The sequence below is a fragment of the Lissotriton vulgaris genome, chromosome 11 (assembly GCF_964263255.1).
Source record: "Lissotriton vulgaris chromosome 11, aLisVul1.2, whole genome shotgun sequence".
Lineage (NCBI taxonomy): Eukaryota > Metazoa > Chordata > Amphibia > Caudata > Salamandridae > Lissotriton > Lissotriton vulgaris.
The window spans coordinates 3,433,084-3,454,200 of record NC_141699.1 but is presented as its reverse complement, the minus strand read 5'-3'; the positions used below and the strand labels follow the sequence as shown (position 1 = coordinate 3,454,200).

At 44.6% G+C, this 21,117-nt stretch overlaps 1 protein-coding gene across 2 annotated transcripts in view; it reads left to right on the top strand.

Annotated features, from left to right (window-relative positions):
- Positions 1–21,117, top strand: part of LOC147678868 (catechol O-methyltransferase-like) — a 185,616-nt gene that overhangs the window by 131,417 nt on the left and 33,082 nt on the right. Inside the window, exons 1-2 of one of the 2 annotated variants that reach the window (XM_086942625.1) lie at positions 8,349–8,501; positions 18,585–18,838. The exons of the other annotated variant lie outside the window; for it this stretch is intronic. Coding sequence (XP_086798751.1) covers positions 18,703–18,838 — 136 coding nt within the window. The 5' untranslated portion in view covers positions 8,349–8,501; positions 18,585–18,702. Of the gene's footprint in view, positions 1–8,348; positions 8,502–18,584; positions 18,839–21,117 lie in introns of those variants that run through there. 2 annotated transcript variants of the gene reach the window in all.

Genomic DNA, 21,117 nt, shown 5'->3' with positions numbered 1-21,117 from the left:
CAATCTCCTCACGCTGCAACTGTTCAAGCCCATAGGTCACACATGCTACATAAACTGCAACATTACGCCAGATGGAACCGGCGCTCAGGGCACTCCCTCAGAACACATGGGAAACTCTCTAAGCACATGGCCAGGACACACAGGATTCGTAAGATGCCGACTACGCCAAATGTTATGACCGGATTTTCTGATTAGATGGGATCAGCCCCTAGGGGCCCCTCCAACCCAGCCAGAACGTAATCACATCCCTCCTCAGGACCAACTATCCAGGCACCTGGGTACCTACCTGAGGATGGGGAACTCGCAATATACAAGCTCATATTATTAAAAACACCACTAAATCTATAGGGATACTAAGAATACTCACTGATTACTAAGGATATCCATACCCTACACCACACTCATACATCAGTTAGTCTCGCGGCCACTCAGACCCAGACTGATCTACCCTAGGGCAGATATGACACACAATCCGGTGCGTCTACACATGGGCCTGCAGAACCCAATGCTCCCTTTTCCAAACGGTTCGCAATCCGGCAAACCTCCACGCCAGTCTCCTCCCTGACGCTCTCACTTATTCAAGCCACAATCTTGTGGGTATACACGCTGGTCTCCTACCCAACGTTCTCACTAACGCCGCATATCAACGACGACCACATTCCTATGAACACCTTTATATATATATATATTGGGAAGTCTCTTCACTAAGGGTCTGCTACTACAATATTAGGAGTTAGCCAATTAATATAATGTACCTCTTATTCTTGGCATCATAGGTCCACTCACTCCCTATTTATGTGATCACCACTTACCTGATTGGGATTACTCATCCATTCATGTACCTAGTAAACACCTAGGAGATACATTTACCTAGATTGAACAAAAATATAAGACACATGCCAGTTTGCTACAAACTGGGGGTTATTTTATTAGAACAATATAAACATTTACACAGATCTGTAACTGACAAAGACTATAGGTAGAACACACCGCTGAAAGAGAAAAGATTAGACATACAATAGCTTAGGGAATAAGGACAAGATTAAGGGTAGAGTTCACCTGATTAGTGTGTAGTCTTGTTCTAGCTGTCATCTGGGTTCCTCTCTCGTCTGTGCCTTGGCTCATCTCAGACTCTCTCTCTCTCCTGCACTCTTGGGTACACCTCTGCGCTGATCACTTTGCACTGGACTCCTCTCCCCCACGAACTGTCTCCACCTTCCAGCTTCAATCTTAATGGTTCCTGCCGCTCTGATCACCGTTCATTCCACTAGCTTATTCACTCTGTCTCTGCACCAATGTCCAAATAACTCCCTCTGCTCCCATAGGTTAGTCCACGATCTCTCCTCCGTCTCTTCTAAAAGGCATTACTTCAGACTCCAGCTATTCACACCTCCTCCTGATAAGTAACTGCTTCTGACTGCTTCCTTCAGTTCCAGCTCACTATTCAACTCAGCTCTCTCTCCAGCTTGAACCCTCTCTCTCTGCCAACTCCACTCCACTGCTTACCACTCCTCCACCTTAACACGACTCACTGGCTTCGCCACCTCCACTCGACTCGACTCTACTCGACTCCGCCTCTGCACTTCACTGATATAGAATGCTGTTTCCTCATGGAAAGTTCCAGCCATCAGCCTGCCGCCCACCAGGTCTCTGCATCACCTCGCATCAAGGACACACACCCAGCCGGCCGGCCTTTTGTTGTGTCTTCCACACAGAGAATAATACAGCCTACCGATAAGGGCTGGCCCAGACCGGTTCTCTCCAAGTGAAAAACAGCCTTAACTATAAACTTTGCCTTTACCCTGAAAAGCCTCTCAGCTTCATCAAGATGGAGTCCCTCTAGCTCTAGGCCTGTAGGCCTGAAAGGGATGAAATGCCCCTTAGCTCTGTCAGAATACCTACATAAACCATACCAATGTGTCTAATATGTCAAAGCCAATAGGCAATAGACAGGTTAGAGTCAAGAATAAAGGATCTATCATCATATTAAGCAGCTATCCTCTTCTAGGTCTGGAAGAAAGGGCTTAAAAGGGCCAACACAGGCTAAGAATACCTATACTAGATGTGAGCAAGATTAAGGTCTATATCACTGCTAAATAAAGCCAAAAACTCTGCCATTACACAAGCCTTCCTGGAATGCGCTACCAGCATTCCCCCTTTAATCAGAACCAATCCCTCTCTGAAAGTCTTCAATGTGGATGAAAAAGATACCATCCAACAGTTCCTCCTAAATGGCCGCTGTACCTTATCCGAGTTGCTTACTCTCTGGATAAATCCAAAACTAAAAAAAGGGGGACCACCCCTATATGAATCTTAACTCAACAACTGTGAAAATATTGTTAAATTAAAAATCCCATCTGTTGTATTTGGCTCTTTCTGCAGGGTCACCCCCAGACTTCTTTTTGCCTTTATTCCTCCATTCACTTAAGTAGGGACTAGGCCTTCATATGTTATTGGTTGTTGGGAGTAGGGTGGGCTAGGGCTAGGGTTAGACCTTTAATTGGAAGTAGCGATTAGGGCTTCTGGTGTGATTGGTTGATAGACTAGTTGTGGGACTAAGAGTAGGGTTAGGCTTTCTATTGGAAGTAGGGACTGGGTCTTCCTGTGCCATTGATTGCTTGGACTTGGGTTGGGACTACTGGTAGGGGTAGGACCTCTATTGGACGTAGAGATCAAGTTTTGTTAACTGATTGGGTGCTTGGACTAGGGCTATGATTGGCTGCATGGTCCTGGTCTCCTATTGGTTCCAGATTTTAGGGCTAGTGTTGTGATTGGATAATTTTAGGGCTAGGGTTCCCATTGGCCGAAGGGGGCTCCTGATTACTAGGGATATAAAAGGCCAAGGTTAGGGCGACGATGCTATGGGCAGAGAGGACAAGGGCAGTTGCCTGTTTGAGCCTGTTCGAGACTGACCAGGACCAGGGCCAGAAATGCTGCCCAATATACTTACCTCCTTTATGTATCTATATACTTCCAATGTACTTATGGAACTGTATATTTATCACTTTCTTCTAATTTAGCATTTCCAATGCACTACCCTATTTCTCAGCCTATACTTCGCTCAATATATCTTCTAACCTAACTTTCTGACTAATTTCAAACGTCTTTCTACTACTCTTTCCAATACACTACCCTATCTCTCATCCTATACATCTATCAATATATCCTCTACATCCACTCTCTCATTTATCCCAAACCCCATACCGCTACTATGATCCCCAAAATAACCTTTTCTAGACTCTCTACTACTCTACCCCTCCTTGCATCATCTGACACCTCTTTTACTATACCGATCCCCGAAAACAAACCTTTCTAAACCCTTCCCTCTTTTCTACCCCTCCCCAACCCTTCTCAATCCAAATAACTGACTAACATTTCCACCACTAAAATTACTTTCATGTTTCACCATACTAATTCAACACTAATCCTGATGGGTTCCAGAGTAGCGTGCTACTTGCACTTCAAAACCCCATCAGGGGTAGCAAGCGCTATATAAATGCAAACCTCTTTCCCTCTTCTATCCTCCCACTACCCTTCTCTATCCAAATAACTGAACAACATATCCACTACTCGAATAACTTCATATTTTGCTATACTAATTTTCAACACTAATCCTGTATGGGTTCTGGGGTGGTGTACTACTCGCCAGAAAAGCACTTCAACACCCATCCAGGGTAACAAGCGCTATATGAATGCAAACCTTTCTTCCCCTTGTATCCCTCCGCTATCCTTCTCACTTAAAATAACTGACTAATATCTACCACCGAAATTACTTCATATTTCACCATATTAATTCACCACTAATCCTTTATGGGCTTCCTGAATAGCGTGCACCAACAAGCGCTATATAAATACAAACCTTTTTCCTCCTCTATCCTTCTGCTATCGTGCCAAATCAAAATAACTGACTAACCTATCCACCACTTAAAATAAACTTGCATGTTTCATTATACTAATTCAACACCAATCCTCTATGGGACCCGGGTAGCGTGCTACTCGCTGAAAAAGCACTTTGACGCCTCGTCAGGGGTAGTAAGCGCTATATAAAATGCAATTACAATACAATACAAATACAATACATCCCTCTGCATTTATCTCAGTCACTACTTATGAGGAACATCGAGCTGTGTTGGGCCTGCAATGAAAAAATACCCCTTTAGAAAAGTGGTCTCAAACTTTTTTGAGCAATGACCCACTTTTTAGAACAACACATTTCTGCAACCCACCTACCTTTAATGGACATAAGGTGAGAGATTTTTAATGTAACTAAAGCATCGCGTGGTAGCCTCTGTCCTTTACAGACAGCACACGTCTCATTGAAATGGGCACTACATTTGCACAGACCTACAGTTTTACTGCTAAAACTATATAGAACACAGATGATAATGTGCGGAAATCGGGTTTCTGTGAATATTTATCACTTGTGTATCACCAGGTAAGTTTCTTGAATGTTTTGATTCTATTAAAAAACATGTTTTCAGCACACTTCAAGTTACAAAAAAAGTGCTTCATTTTTTATTTCCTAACTGCTAGATGCATTCAGGTATTTCCATTCTGTTGTGTATTACAAAAAACAACATCCTACATTGTCGCTTAATTCACTCTAAAAACTCCTCTCACTTTCCAGTCAGAGAAATAAAAGTAAACACCAGTCCCCATGTCAAAAGAATAAAACAGCCTGACAATAACCTCTGTTTTTGAATCAGCGGCAAATGTGGCAAGTTAAGCATAGAATATAAAGGCATCTTTATTCATTGCTCTGAATTTTGCGACTCACCAAAAGTCAGCTTGTGAGTTGTGACCCACTGGAAACACTGCTTTAGACCAAGGTCATTAATGCAGTACATCAGTGACTCTATTGATATATCAGATCATACAAATAATTCATGATATGATAGAATTTAGTAAACTTTAAGGGTCTTCCCATCATTCAACAAGTCTATAATGGATAAAGGTATTAGAAGAAGCCCAGGTGGCGGCCTTGCAAATCTCAGCCATGAAGCAGTGAGCCTCTAAAGATCTCCGAGTCCCTACAGGAGAGTGATCTCAGTTAATAAATAAACCACTAGAATGGTAGATCTAATCTATTGACTAAATTAATTGGAGAAGCATTACAACCCTGCTCTGTTGACCCCAAGGTTAAAAATAGACAATCAGACAGTCTGTAAGATCTTGATCTGTTGAGAAAAATGAAGAGAGGCAGGTTCACAGCTAAAAAAAGCCTCCTTTCATATTCAGAGAAGAATGAGAAGGACAGAAAGTTGGAATGAAAGCTTCCTGATCCCTAGACAAAACTGGCATAACTTCTGGAATAAAAGCTGGGTCAAGTCACAGCACCATGCCGTAACGATCGCTAGCCAAAATTGACCTCGATGCAATGAAGTGCTTAGATCCCCAATACTCCATTAAAACGTGATTGCCACCGAGCGACCGCCATCATGGACCTTATGATGTATAGATGGTCTCGATCTGCCTGGTCAGCAAACTGACCATTTCAGGAAGCCAGCTCCCACTACGAAGCAACAACAACCTCCTACTGGAAATACCTCCATGCAAAAGAAAAAGAAGTCTCAAACAAGCCTTCCTGGAATGCGCTACCAGCACACCCCTTTAATCAGAACCAATTCCTCTCTGAAAGTCTTCAACGTGGATGAAAAAGATACCATCCAACAATTCCTCCTAAATGGCCGCTGTACCTTATCCGAGTTGCTTACTCTCTGTATAAATCCAAAACTAAAAAAAGGGGGACCACCCCTATATGAATCTTGACTCAACAACTGTGAAACTATTGTTAAATTAAAAATCCCATCTGTTGTATTTGGCTCTTTCTGCAGGGTCACCCCCAGACTTCTTTTTGCCTTCACTCCTCCATTTTTGCTGAATGTTGTTTTGCTGTCTTTAGGGTTCTGTGCACTTCATTGCTCCTAACCAGTGCTAAAGTGCTTGTGCTCTCTACTTAAAACATGGTGGAATTGCCTTATATCCAAATGGCATATGTAATTTACTTATATGTCCCTAGTAAAGTGGCACAACATGTGCCCAGGGCAAGTAAATTAAATGCTGCTTGAAGGTCTGCAGCACTGATTGCGCCACCCACTTAAGAAGCCCTTTAAACATGGCTCAGACCTGACATTGCAGCCTGTGTGTGCAGTTTAACAGCCATTTCGACCTGGTAAAATGAACCTTTTGCCAGACCCCAACATCCTTTATAATGCATATATGGCACCCCTAGGTAGGCTCTAAACAGCCCAGAGGGCAGATGCAATGTATCTAAAAAGTAGGACATGCACTTAAAGGTTTTATATGTCCTGGCAATTAAAAGCTCTTAATTTTTTTTTGTTACTACTGCAAAGCCTATCTGTCCCATAGGATAAAGTTGCAATTGCTTTATTACATTTTACAAGCATAGTTTCCAAATGGGAAGAGAAAGCTAAATCATGTTTGGTGTCTCTGAAATCACAATCTAAAATCCTAACTTATGGGGACGTTGGATTTTAAATTGCAATTCTAAAAATGCTACTTTTAGAAGGTTTGCATTTTCTTGCCTTGGCCATTTGGTGCAGCAGGCTGTCTCTAGTCACATGACTGGGTGGAGTTGGCAGTTGGGCTTTGTTTATATCCCCTAGACAGCCACTTGCATTGGGAGCTTAGGTGTCACTGGATGGGCCATCACAGGCTGGTTTGTGGGAGGAGCTGGACACAGCCCTACTTACACTTATATAGGCTTTCTCCTGCTTCCGCACAAAGTCCTGCATACCCCCCCTGTAGTTAGTCTGGAGCCAGAGAATGGATGGCAGGGCATTTCAACTGCATGCCTCTAGAAGCTTTTCCCCACCTCAAAGGCACAACGGTGTATAAAAGAAGGACCTCAAACACCAGCTCTTCAGAACACTTCTGGACCTGTAGATTCTTTACCAGATAAAAGGGCTGCTGTGCTGCTACAAGGACTGCCACTCTGCCCGACTGCTGCACTAAGAAAACTGCTGCCTTGTTGTGCTGACCTGCTGCTCCTTTGCCTAGGGAAGAAGGCCAGGACCAGCAATGCCATCTTGAACCCAGGACCCCAGATTGACTGCAAGGGCTAATCCGCTGCCCTCCACATCTGACCACTAGGGACATAAAAGGCTCCCCAACCAGCTCCTGGGTCCAGCCGCAGCAAGATCCTGACCCCAAGTGATGCCTCTCAGGTCCTGGACCCTTGGCGTGGCTTTCAGGCCCATAAATCAAGAGGTTGTGCTCTTTGCAAACGTTAACAGGTTCGTTCTCACAGGACTGTGCCACTCGCACTGAAATCCAGCGCGAACCAATGCCAGCTTGTCTCTTCATACACCATCATCAACAGACTATGTCAACTGTGAATCCTTCTGTCAATGCTATGTCGTGTAAAGTGCTCTAATACCCTTGGGTCTAGCCAGCGCTATATAAAACTCTCAAATAAATAAATAAATACATATTGTTTGTACATCCGTCTCAGGTGCTTTGGGGCGGAAACGGAAGCACGGCTATGACCTCCATCTTCTGTCTCCATATGCAGGTCAGCAACTTGGGAATTGACAGAAAAGGAGGAAAGACATGCCAGAGCTTCATTCTGTTAACACAACCCCACCCTTCCAAGTGTGTGGATGAATGGATAAGTGAATGCATTAATGGAAGCTTACAGGCATTTCCAGTCATAAGCATTGACCCATTGGCTTTGCCATCACTTTTTATTTTTTGCTGTTTTCCCTTTCTTCGCGTTCTTTTCCTCTTCATTATTTTCTGTTCCACCTGTTGAGCTCCAGCCACTTTCTTTTTCTGCTCCTTTTTTCATATTTCAGTTCTTTTCATACAGTTACTTTTGAACCCCTTCCTTTTTCCTGCGCTGCTCGCCTCTTTCCCTTCTTTGTAACATAACATATCTAGGCTTCTTTGATTGACATGTGGGTCGTCTAAAAAGCACTGTGCTGAGTAGAAATGTACCCACGAACGGCAGCGCCTCGAGGCTAGGCTAGTGACAGAAATGAGCTACTCAGTTGCTTATATGGCAGAACAACGAAAGAACGTCACATTTCCAGAAACTAATCAACACAGGAATGCAACTCAGCATGATAAAATACAAACAACCAAGCCAGCATAAAAGAGGGAAATGAAACACTGTCTGACAAGTTAAAATTAGCCTGCAGTGTGGCACTTTAAAGCGCGCATGTTTGTCAATTTGTGGAGAACTTTCTTAATAGAAAGTGGGACCTTCTTAGAGGCTATCGAGCGGAGCGCGCGCAAGGACCCTGCATCCGTGTCCACAGGACTCCATGCATTCACATCACCTGTAGGTGCCACAAAGGATCGGATCCCGCCCAATCACGACCCTGCTTCCATCCGTTCTTTTGCCTGTTCTTTTTTATTTCAAATGCAGCTCTTCATTGGACTTTGGCGCTGCGCTTGCACAAGAGCTGTCACGTGACGTGGAATAAGTTTTAGAAGCGGCTGTCACCTCGCAGACGAGAGCCCTCCTGCTGCAGCTGGTGAGCCCCAGACTTCAAACATAAATCATTTACCTGAAGACCCCGTATCCTGGGGCTTTTAGAACCCCCACCTACCCTTGTGGTCCAGGCAGCGCTTAATTTAAGGATGCCACCCCCCCCCCCCCACCCCCCTGCATTGCTGCCTGAGTGAGGAGAAAGCAGAGTGAGAGACAGAAATAGAAGGAGAAAGAAAGAAATGGAGAGAGAGAGAGAAAGAAACTGGGTGAGCGTTTGAATTGAACCGAGAGAGGGAAAGAGAGCATGTTCCCTGATTTCGGCAAACGTCTCCCGCCCTATTAAAAGTACAACCTCCCCCTGAGACAGGCTCTGCTACAAGCAATGCAGGGTGTGCCCATTCGGTGCGTGGCACGCCCGTCTAGAACTCCACGCGCTGCCCCTGGCCTGACCTCATTTAGTTTCACGCTAAGGAGTTTAGGCATTGTTCTATTTAAAAAAAATGCAGACTTAGCAGCCATCCCGAGAAATACATGTAATAACTCGTGTATTACATAGTGTCCCCGCTGTGAAGTACTGGAACGTGCCCTTTAAAAATATAGCGCCTTCCTCAGATGCGCCCCCCCCCCCCTTGGAAAGTGCTGGGAGTCTGTCAGAAGAGGGAGGCTGGAAGATAGTATTTCAGCGCCCCTCAAGCACCCGACACTAATGCTGCAAAATGTATTTCTATATTTTGAACCCTTCCCTGTTTCTGAATGCTGCTGAGGCAGATAACCTGGCTCTGCCGCTAGATGGCGCCACGTGCCGGGCCTCCCGTGATTTCTCTCTTTATATTTGGAAACAGAAGCTCGTGCTGGGTGTGGCCGGGATATTTTGTGACCTGGTTCCTGCTAAAACTTCTAACGTGTCTGCTGGCCCTGCCCAGCTGACACATGCCCTCACAGGGTACTGCCACTCCACAGTAAAAGTGAATTCCTTCTTCTGAAACATGCCCTGCTGGGCCCATTTCATTAAATATTTCATTAAATATGTATCAGTCCTATTAACAAACGCTGGTCTTGCCCCATTAAACCTATTAGAGCCCTGTCCAGCCGATTTGTAGCGCGCAGTGTCAGCCGGGAGGGTACCTGGCAGCTGAGGTGTGAGGCTAGGCGCACCTAGGGCATGGTGGGACTACTCGAAAAGCCAGGTCTTCAGCTTATTGTGGAATTCAAGAAGTGAGGAGGGGGTTGTTATGTGTAGTGGCAGATAGTTCCACACCTTAGGAGTGATGTCGGAGAAGACGTGCCTGCCAGATCTGGTTTTCCGTATGCGTGGGGTGTCACAAGTAAGAGACGGACAAGTGGAGGTGTCTGGAAGGCTTGTGAAAGCGGAGGCGATTGTTGAGGTGTGCTCAGGGCCACTGGAATTATGCAAGTGGCTGCTGTGGCGATTTTCCACATAATTATAGCTGTGCCGCATTTGCCACATAATCCATTGTCTGCCACATAATCTGCAGATTTGAATAAAAAAAAGTTTTGTTTCTAGCGCAAAGGGTTCAAAAGTTACTGAAAATGCAGAGACACGTGTTCCTGTGCAGTAAAAAGGCCCGTAGCAAAGCTGGACCTTTTTGTTACCTGTTGCTATATTTGGGTATTAAAATAGTACTAATGGGGCTCAATTAATTCCCGGAAAGTGTTACCAAGTTTAAAATTGATAAAGTAATACCATTTAGAAATGTGCTGCATTATTACTTTTTCTTACCTAATAATTTACTCAACCCTGCCGCATAATTTGGGCTTTGCCTGCTGCATAATTTGGGCTCCTGCTGCATAATTTGGGCTTTGCCTGCTGCGTAATTTGGGCTTCTCCTGCTTCATAATGTCGGTGGCCCTGGGTATGCTTGCCCATGTTTTTGGTGCATTGAAAGTGGCGCTCCTTCAGGTGTGATGTGAGGCCGGTGTGGCGTGGGAGGATAAAAGTGGTTCTGGCTGCTGTGTTCTGAATGGTCTGCAGCCTTCTGGTGAGTTTTTTGTTTATTTCGGCATACAGGCTGTTCCTGTAGTCCAGTTTGCTTGTGACAAAGGTGCGTGTGATGGTTTTCTGGGTGCTAATTGGCAGCCGCTTGAAAATCTTCCTCTGCATCTTTAGGGTGAAGAAGCATGAGGCGGCAGTCATGTCGAGTTTGCTGTCACTGATGATCCCGAGGTTCTCGGCATGGGTGTTGGGGATGGTTGTTGGTCCTCGCTCTGTTGGCTTCCATGTGCAGCCTCACAGTGACGTGCTCTTCCTGAAGATGTGATTTCGGTCTTGTTGGTGTTCCGCAGATGAGGCCCTAGGCATCCAACGTGTACGGTGCCAGGCTGACCGATTGGGTCCTTCGAGTCCGGAAGGAATCAATCTATTGGGGGGCGTGTACTTCGATTCCGATGTTGTGTAGATGTTGGATGAGAATGGAGTGGAAGACGGAGTGAAATGCTTCGGAGATGTCCAGAGAGAGGAGGGCCGCTGTGTCTCCCCTGCCCAGTCATGCAGTTGTCATCCGTGGCAGCAATGAGGGCAGTTTCTGTGCTCTGCTTGGTTCTGAAATCAGACTGAGTGGTGCCGAGGAGTTGGTGGTCGTTGAGCTATTCGGTGAGACATCTATTGATGATTTTCTCTTAGCCCTTGGCTGTGAATGGTGGTGAGGAGATTGGTCTGTAGTTGACAAGCGTTGAAGGGTCCACAGAGGGTTTCTTCAGCAGTGGAATGGCAGTTGCGTGTTTCCAATCATCTGAGAAGGTCACAGAAGTGGTGGAGTCATTCAGAATGGGTGTGAGCGTGGCGCTGATGGGTTGCAGTCCTGTGGAGTAGAGGTGGTGGGGGCAGGGGTCCGAAGGGACAGCTGAGTTCATGGGCTTTGTGGTGACGGCGGTTTCTTCTGGGATGATGAGGGGCCACGTGGTTAGCATTGGTTCTCTGCATACAATCAGAAAGCATTTGGCGAGGTCATTGAGTCCAGTTGTGGGTTGAAGGTTCTGTACATGGCGGAGATTTTTTGTTGCTGAAGAACTGAGATAGTGTTGCAGAGGTCCTTGAGGGGTGATCGAGTTGGAGGTAAGGTGGACTCATTCATAATGGTGAATATTTATTTGCTTCTGTTGGTGTATGCATCAATGCGGTGAGTTTGGTGTTGCGGACAATTTGGTGGTAGCGTCTCAGGGTGGATTTGAACGTGCTCCTGTCTGTATTCTCCTGGCTCATTGTCTATTTGCGTCCAGTTGTTTCCATTAGCGTTTCATCAGCTTGTATTACTAATTGGTCTGGGGTCAGGATGGTGTTGTATTGATGTGTTCGAGGGAGGCCTGCTCAGAGGTGCATACACAACCTGTAAGTATGTATGAGATATTTAACCCCAACAGGGGCGCAACTAAGTAGTGGGCATTCATTTGGAGTGGGAAAGTGATACAACATTGCTTCTACCAAGTGGGGATTAACACTTGAATTATAAAGTCACAACATATTTCACGTATTTGCCCTTTTCGGCACTCAAAGACTAGACCACGTCTTAAAAACCTAAAAATACGTTCTATCAAGGCTAAATCAATTCTGCTAAACAGTGTTGGCACTGAGTATTGAAGGGCCAGTAACCCTGCTGAGATGTGCTGGTACCATCTCATTAATAGTAGAGTGGCGAATCTACGAAGTGCTATTAAGATATTATACATTTATGCATCACTGCATGGAAGAACTGCCCATTAAAGGTTTAATGGCCCTGCTGAGAAGTGCTGGTACTGTGGTCTTAAAAGTAGGACATCTCTGCTGAGAAGTGTTGGTACAATCCGATAACGAGTGTTGTCGGAATGTTACGAGGTGTTAGTCAGAGCTTTTACATTGAAAGTAATGGAGCCCTTGTAGGGATTGCCCATTGAATATGTAAATAACCTTCTGAGAAGTGCTGTAATGGATCTGCTGAGAAGTGCTGGTACTGTGACTTTAAAAGTGTTACAGCTCTGCTGAGAAGTGCTGGTAGCATCCCATAAATAGTGGAGTAGCAATATTATGACATGCTGGTAGGATCTTTTAATTGCATTAAAAGTAATGACACACACCTAGAAGTGCTGATAGACACTCAGCTAGAAGTGCTGGTAGACACGCAGATAAAAGTGCTGATAGACTCGCAGCTAGAAGTGCTGGTAAATACGCTGATAAAAGTGCTGGTAGGCATGCAGCAAAAAAAGTGCTGGTAGAGACAGGGCAGGAAGGGCTGGTAGAGACAGAGCAAGAAGTGCTGGTAGGCAAACAGCTACGTTGACAGCTATAAGTGTTGGTATGTGGGCATTAAATGTAGCACAGCTCTCCGGAGAAATGCGTACACCACCTCCTTAACAGTGTAATGACAATGCTTTTAAGTGCTGACTGGGTCTTTTTGATTAAATATAATGCACCACTGCTAAGACACTGACCATTATGGCAGAAACAGTGTGAAGGATTTCGCCATTGCTAGGAAAGTAAGGAAAAATGCCGATACAATCAAGATGTATATCCTAGTTTTTAGGTCTCGCCTGTCGATGCGCATCGAGCAAGCGAGACTATGGGGGCTTATCCACTCTTTATCCACTGCAAGGAATCGTGGCGATTCCTTGCAGTGCCCGTGACTTTTAAGCTCAATGCGCATGCGCATTGAGCTTAAAAGCGCGTGCACGTCCGTCTTGTTTTACCCGCTCCGCCCCCTCCCCTTCCCGCCGTGTCGCATTTCTCCTCCCCCCTCTCTTCCCTCCGTCTTGTTTGTTTATTTTACCCGCTCCGCCCCCTCCCCTTCCCGCCGTGTCGCATTTCTCCTCCCCCCTCCCCTCTCTTCCCTCCGTCTTGTTACTCAGGAGAGCGAGTCTCCGCTTTTTCACAGTCTTCCAAGCGACTCAGGCGCAACCACATTTCCTTTACTTAATCGCATCTCAGAATAGACGGCCAAACTTGTGTTGTTTAGTAATGTCGTTCTCGACTGCTTTAAGCTGACTCCAGCGGCACAGGCATTTCCGCTCCGAGCTTTTTTTACTATGTTACCGACCCGGGTTGTTTTTGACAGCCTTTGAATTTAGTCTCACCAAGCTCCCAGGTCCGCAGTTGTACATAAATCCAGGCCTGCGGAGCCTGACCTGATTAACACCTGGGCTCTATTTGTTACTTGCCCTAACGTTTACAGTGACTCCTCTGGGCATGATATTACCCATAACTTTCACCAATGCCGTCATTGCCGGCATCCCGGAAAAATTACCGGGTTGCATAGCATGACACAAGCACTCACCTGTGTAACCGCCCAGACCTCTCACATCTTGGCCCTCCAGTCACAAGCATGGTGACCATGGTATTGCTAGGCGGACAATTCTTAGTTCCACTGTTCCATGTTTATGGTTTAATTAATCCAAAGTTTCCATTCTGGATGTCTTAATGACAGGCACCTCCCCCCCTTCTTTCATTACAGAACCGTTGGAATTATCTTCCCACAATTTGCAAGCAAACTGTGCTGCAATTGTTACTCTTCCATGTAAGTAAGTACCAATGGGCCCGCTATTGAGTAACCCTGTCTATGCTGGCAAGGACATACCAGCAGACGTGTGACTGTTACCTCTCTCCCCACAGGAGCCTCCACAGGCCCACCATTTGGATTGACCTGCAGAGGTTACCCGTCGTTTTCATACATAGTAGGTAGTGTTCACCTTTTCACACTAGTAGCACATAATTTACAACTCCACATTTTTACACCCACTTTCAGATTTATTCCCCAGGTGCTCCTTTCAGTCCTGAAGAAGACCCAGACGCCAGGTGCTCAGACAGTATTAGTTTCATAGTGTAACAGTAGGCAATGCCGTTAGAAGGATTTTTGTTTAGATAGGTATTGCAAAGGGTCACTATAGGTATAATGAATACAACTTTCAAAGACATATTGTCCAGAGCTGCCAGGTTTCCCAGGTCCAGGTCCTCACCCTCACTCACCCTCAACTCCTCACCCTCACTCACCCTCACTCACCCTCACCCTCACCCTCACTCTCACTCTCCCTCACCCACACTCACCCTCCCTCAACCCCTCACCCTCACTCACCCTCAACCCCTCACCCTCACCCTCAAACCTTCACCCTCAACCCCTCACTCACCCTCACTCTCACTCACCCTCACTCAGCCTCAACTACTCTCACTCACCCTCAACCCCTCACCCTAACTCACCCTCACCCTCACTCACCCTCAACACCTCACCCTCAACCTCAACCCCTCACTCACCCTCACTCACCCTCAACACCTCACCCTCAACCTCAACCCCTCACTCACCCTCACCCTCACTCACCCTCACCCTCACTCACCCTCACCCTCACTCACCCTCACTCACCCTCAACCCCTCACCCTCACTCACCCTCAACCCCTCACCCTCACCCACCCTCACCCACCCTCACCCTCACTCACCCTCAACCCCTCACCCTCACACAGTGCAATAGGTCTCAGACCATTTCAGTTAGAGCTTTAAGAAATGTTTATGGCTTTTTTTATTTGTAATTCTTTAGCATTGGCTACAGGAAACAAAAATGCTAAACATTTACAAAAAAACCCATAAACAATTCTAAAAGCACTAACTCTAATGGTGCGAGACCTATTGCATTTCCAATGCTTGTTTTAATTTTCTTTCTTTTGTGACATTATTCCTAATTTATGGCCAGGGCCCCAGGAATTATGGGCCCGATGTAGGTGGCCCAAATACCAGTAGGTAACAGTGAAATTTGGTAAATTTCTCCGTTACCGAGCGTTATTTAGGCATTCGTGATGTAGGGAAGGATTCGGTAATAAGGAATCGGTAAATACCGATTCCTTAATACCGATTACTTATTGACCTTGCATTTAAGGAATCGGTAATACAGATTCCTTAAATGCAATGTAGAAAGCACATAAAAGAGTGCTTTTGGGTCTTAAGGAATCGGTAATTACCACCAACTTCAAGTTGGTGGTAATTACCGAATTCCTTTAAAAAAGCACTTTCTTGCTTTTTTAAGTGCCATGTGGCACACATAGGGCATGCATGTGTGCCCCATGTGCACACATCCACATTCCAGGGGTGCAACAGGGTGTCCTTTGGACAACCTGGCACCCTTGAAATACCTCTCGGTATTACCGAATCGGTAATACCGAATGTCTTCACATTCATTCCTATGGGCTTCCAAGCCCATAGGAATGAATGGGTAGGTACTCGCTATTACCAAATCTCAATTACCGATTCGGTAATAACAAATATTAAGGATTCAGTATTTTTTACCGAAATCGTACCTACATCTGAAATACCGATTTCTAAATACCAAATCAGTAGAATTCGGTATTTAGAATTCGGTATTTCACTATTACCTACATCGGGCCCAGTAGAAAACCAAATTGTGTCAGGATTGAGGCGTAATGCGGCACATTTTGTGATAGTATTACTTCATTATTTTTCATGTTAAAACTAGATTGTAATCTTTTTTTTTCATGTATTCTCTGCTTTTATGGTTTTAACCGATAATAAAGCTTTTTTGACTGACTGACTGACATTTTAAAACTATCTTGGTAAAGGTCATACATCCTTAGTACCAGTTTAACACCGAAATTCAGCAATAAGCAATTTAAACGTGACCAGTCAATCTTTGCAACGGGTCTTCCACTGTGCAGCAACATGTCTCGCTGCATTTTTTGTAAAAATGTGATGTTTGTCTTGAAAGATTTTTTTTGGGGTGTTAAAATCTGCAAATTGTGCAGCAGATGATGGATTATGTGACGTGTGGCAAATCCATAATTATGCAGAATATGCCACAGACATAGAATCGCATAATTCCAGTGGCCCTGCCTAGGAACCTATATTCGGCAACAACAAAAAACCCTGACGATGGCAAAGTTTTCACTCTTTTTAAGCGAAACGACTCGTCAAGTTTCATTAATACAACACAGATATAGATATGAAGGAGCGGTGCAAGTGCCCATCATACGAAGGAAAGCAATGGCAACAACTCCATGGAAGCACTGGTAACATGCGCTGGGGCTGTCGAGAGTAGCTCACCGAAGGGGGGGCTCACTGATATAGTTAGAAGAAACTTAAAGAACCGACACCCCACTTTGGGGCACCAGTGACTGTGCATTTATTCTCTCCCAACAAATTCTCTCATTTTGTCACATGAATAGACAGAAATGGATTACAGGCAGGGCTGCTAGATTATTGTGATGCTGCAGTAGGTGTATTATGTGTCATTATAGATTTGTTACATTTGCCACATAATCCATCACCTGCTGCATCATTTCCACATTTTCATAAAAGGGCATCATAAACTGATCAAAAGTTACTAAAAGCACAGTGACGTGTTTATGTACCCTGGAAGGTCCTTCACAAAAGTTTATTTGGCACATTCCAGCTGCTTCTTGCTGTAGTTCCATTTTAAACTGGTGCTAATGAGGTGAAACCTTTTTTCCAGACTGTGTTATTATGTCTAAAAAAAGACAAAATAATAAATACTACCCCACACTATGATGCACAATGCAGTCAACCCTGCTACACAATTTGCACCCCCCCCCTTGTAACCTTTATCCTGCTAAAGTGTCTGTGCCACCTTTAAACATTGTTGAATTGGCTTATTCCTAATTGACACATTCAACATGAATAGAAGTGCCTGGTATATAGTGTAGAAAATGCACCCAGGGCCTGAAAATTAAATGCCACTTGTGGACTACAGCAGCAAATGTGCGATCCACAGACTGTGCAGTGTCAAAGCTACAGGCCAACCTTTGAAAATATATTTTTTTTTACAGAGCAAGCCCTCCTTTCTAAATAGTAAAAAGTCACCCCTATGTAGGCCTTGTAGCCCGCAGGGTAGGGTGCATGGTATTTAACAATGGGACATGCAGAAGATTAATGTCATCATGTCCTAAAATGACAAGAGCTATTTTAATTGTGGCAGGCCTATACAGAAAGCCTGAGAACAAATTAAAATATCAACAAGGAAAATAATTATGCCACTATTTTTAATAGCTATGTTAAATCTAATTCAATTGTGAATATGGGTCTTTAATAAGTATTAAGGAAAAGTAACTTTTAGAAAGTGACATTTACCCTGCCTGAAGACCTGGAGGCTAATTTACATTAGCTCTCTAGGAGCTGCCCAGCTGGAACTCAGCCTTTTATGAGGTGTGAAATTCCTCCTCATTGGGCAGTGATGACTCCCCTGAGCTCAGCTGGACATTCAGGTTGAGGGCTGCTGCCCCGCTGTTGGCACAACAATGTCAAATCCTGCTCGAAAGGACTGTTTGCGGTACAAGTATCAAGGGAGAAAACTGGACCAGATCACATTTCTTTTGTATCCTTTGTCTGATTTCTGAAAGATCCTACTTTATCTTACCAGACCAGGACATTATCTGTATGATTGTATTTATCCCTCTTCAACGTACATATGAATACATATTCTCTGTCGTGCTCTACTACATTAAATTACAGAGTTTTGCCCCATTTATGGTGAAACTAAAGTCCATGGCACTGTGAACCTCTTATTACATTTTGCACAATTTGTTTGATTTGTAGATAATGCACCAGGGTTAAGCCGGCACGGTTTGCACCCTGGCCCATTTTGTTCACAAATGAATCTTGATTTAATGTTCACAATGTGGGCGTATCTTGTCACGGGTGTGCAAGCAGCAGCCTGCCTGTGCGCAAGAGGTCCTTTCAAGCTCAGCCTGGTGACCCTGCATTGTGTCCATCTCTTTATTCTCCCAGGTAGACACTCACTGGCCTGGATTTGTTTACACATCCAGGTTCACACTCTTAGATAACCACCTCGCATTTTCCTGCCTTGCTTTACTCAATTATTGTGTGGTGAACGAATTTGTAATAAGAGGTTTACATTGACACTCACAACCTTTGTGGCTATTTTGACGACACCACATTTTTGAGTCTGGCTAATGTTATTAACAACTTTTTTTAAATGGAAAACGAGTGTGTGTTGGGGGTCGTGGCACATATAAAGTACGGAATACAACCTCTAAATGCTACTTGCTGCTGTCAGTTCTAGAGAGGAGACCAGTCTCAGCAAGCTGTGAAAACAAGTATATATGTTGGCTCTGTCTACCTGCAGTACGTATATTAACCCTTTTGTTTGTCATCTTTTGTGTTCATAGTACTGTTGCCACCCTCGTCTTGTGTTCAGTTCTGCCGAGCTTCAGACCCCGACATCGGTTCGGCTTCACTCTAGAACCCTAGAACCCGCTGCCCCTCAAGAGGTGAACCTCATTCATCATGGCCGACAGCAAGGAGCAGCGAATTCTCGACTACGTGCTGAAGAACGCGGTCCGCGGAGACCCTCAGAGTGTGCTGGACACCATCGACAAGTTCAGCGAGAATGAGTGGGCCATGCACGTGGGGAACGTGAAAGGTAATGTGGCCAAGGAGGGGTGCTGGAGCAAGGGGGTGCATGGCTCAAGGAGGTGAAGCCAGTTGGCCATGGGTCCAATCTAGGCCCTGCTCAGAGCTGGGTGGTAATGGAAGATCCTCTGATTTCTGGAGTAAATCCTATGACGGGAGGAAAAAGTACATCATAAGGGTAGAGGAAATTCCACCAATGGAGCTCCTCTTGACTTGTCACTTTCTGAAGATTTCCCACTACCCCCCCATTCCTAATTAGTCCCTGAACATTTAAAATATTTTATATTGCTACCATTCACTGAGCTGCATCTACTTCAGCCGCCATCACTTGTAGGCGCTTATTGATCCTTAAGAAATGGCAGAAGCTTCTACAAGAGTATTTAAGTGGAACACCACTAAAATATTTTTGCCAATGATCCACCATATCGATCACCCTCCACAAGATTGTTTTAAGATTTTCCAATTGAAATCATGTGTAAGGAACAGGTCCACTTTAGAAACCCTAGTGTTTTCTCCTCTATATTTTAAGATGGGACTTTAGTGACGCAGTGGAACATTGGTAGGGGCATTTTGTTCCCCTGCATTTGCTACTAGTGATTGAAGTGTAACAGTCCACTAGGACTCTTCAAGGTCACAGCCCTGCCTTCGAAGGTGGCTCCTTCTGATGGACAAATAAAAACATTTGAAAAGAAGTCCCTCTCCTGTGTGAGCCTCAAAATATATTTTCGATCAGTCCTTGCAATAAGTAGCTTTCTTAAAAAACAAATACATTTTGATTTAGAAACAGGGCATGTCTGTCCCTCAATGGCTTGAAAGCGAATAGTCAACCAAAAAAGTAAATATGTGCCTGAATGGTTTGTAAATATTTCTTAGGAGCTTGAAGCTTTGTTAGTTGTGAAGAGTGTTTGGCTCCAGATCAGGGTGTGCGTTTCATCTCTTCGTCCAAGGTCATGCCACTTTAACTTCTAACACAAAAGGATGGCTGCTAAGGAATCTGCCCGTCTTTGAAATGATTCAGAATATGTGACTGAAGATGGAAATGTCATCTTAACTTTATAATACTTGCTGGTTGGGGGGATCGCCAGCAAAAAGGAATAAGCCAGGTCTCTTCACAAAAACTTTCTTCGCCAACAATCATCAAGATTGAGGACTCCAGCCTGTCCCTTTGTCTGATGTCGGGGTGGGTTCTGAGACCTTTTGTTATCTCATTCACTGAAGGGATCTTCTAAGTTCGGACAGTGTCTTGGGTCAACTTCCCAGTTCTCAGAACAATCTGAAAGAGTTTTGTAGGACCTCACCTCAGGTGTAATGCAGCTCAGAGGCAGACTTTATGTCTCAAGGGCACAGAACCCTGATGGGTCCCCAGCGAAGGATGGAGACCGTATAACACAATATGAGACTTTGCAGTTCTCAAAGGAAGACCCTAAAACTAGAGGCCAAATACGATTGGGAGAGGGTTTTGAGAGTAGTTCTACAGTATGCATGAATTATTTCATGTTTCATCAATTGAACTTTTAACAAAATTTTCGCATCCGGGCGATGTTATGGTGGCGAACCTCGGAAAGATATACAAAAGCCTCTAACCACGGCCTATGCTTTACAAAGAGAAACCACATTTTGTCTCCCTACATATGAACAGAATAATTCTTTATCAGAACTTCCTGCCTCTTGGAGTAATAAGGTAGTATCTGTTGATTCGGGCCCTTTACAATCTCATCTACATTCATTTTGAAATGAGTCTACAATTGATACCTCTGGATAGGACCAGTTCCACAGTGAGGCACTTTTGTTCCATGGTATAGTGCTTTGATTCAACAGCTTCTCGCCTTCATCTTGATGCAGAATATTTATTGCCTTTTATTTAAATCACCTCACTAGCCCCTCTTCCCAAAACACAAAAACCCAAAGGACTGAACTTCTCGTCCTAAGTACAGAATTTCAATCCTCTATTTTATTTGGTCGCTCATCTTCAAAATCCTCACCTGCCAAGTGCTTTAGGGAAGGATCCTTGTGTCACTGAAGAGAGGTCATAGTTGGTAACAGGTGAGGTAGCCTGATTGCTGAGTGACGTTATGACACTGTCGAGAATTACATCATCATGGTATGGTGGCCTTGTGCCTGAGGGGGATTTTCAACAGATATGCATAGGAGAGGTGATAAGCGTGGCTCAAATCCACCCGAGTGACTTACCGCACTCACCTATAGTCACTATATAGGAAGTCAGCCGGACAGTGGAGAAGAATAAACAAAAGTCTTTATTAGGCCAAACAACACTCATATGAGAGGGCC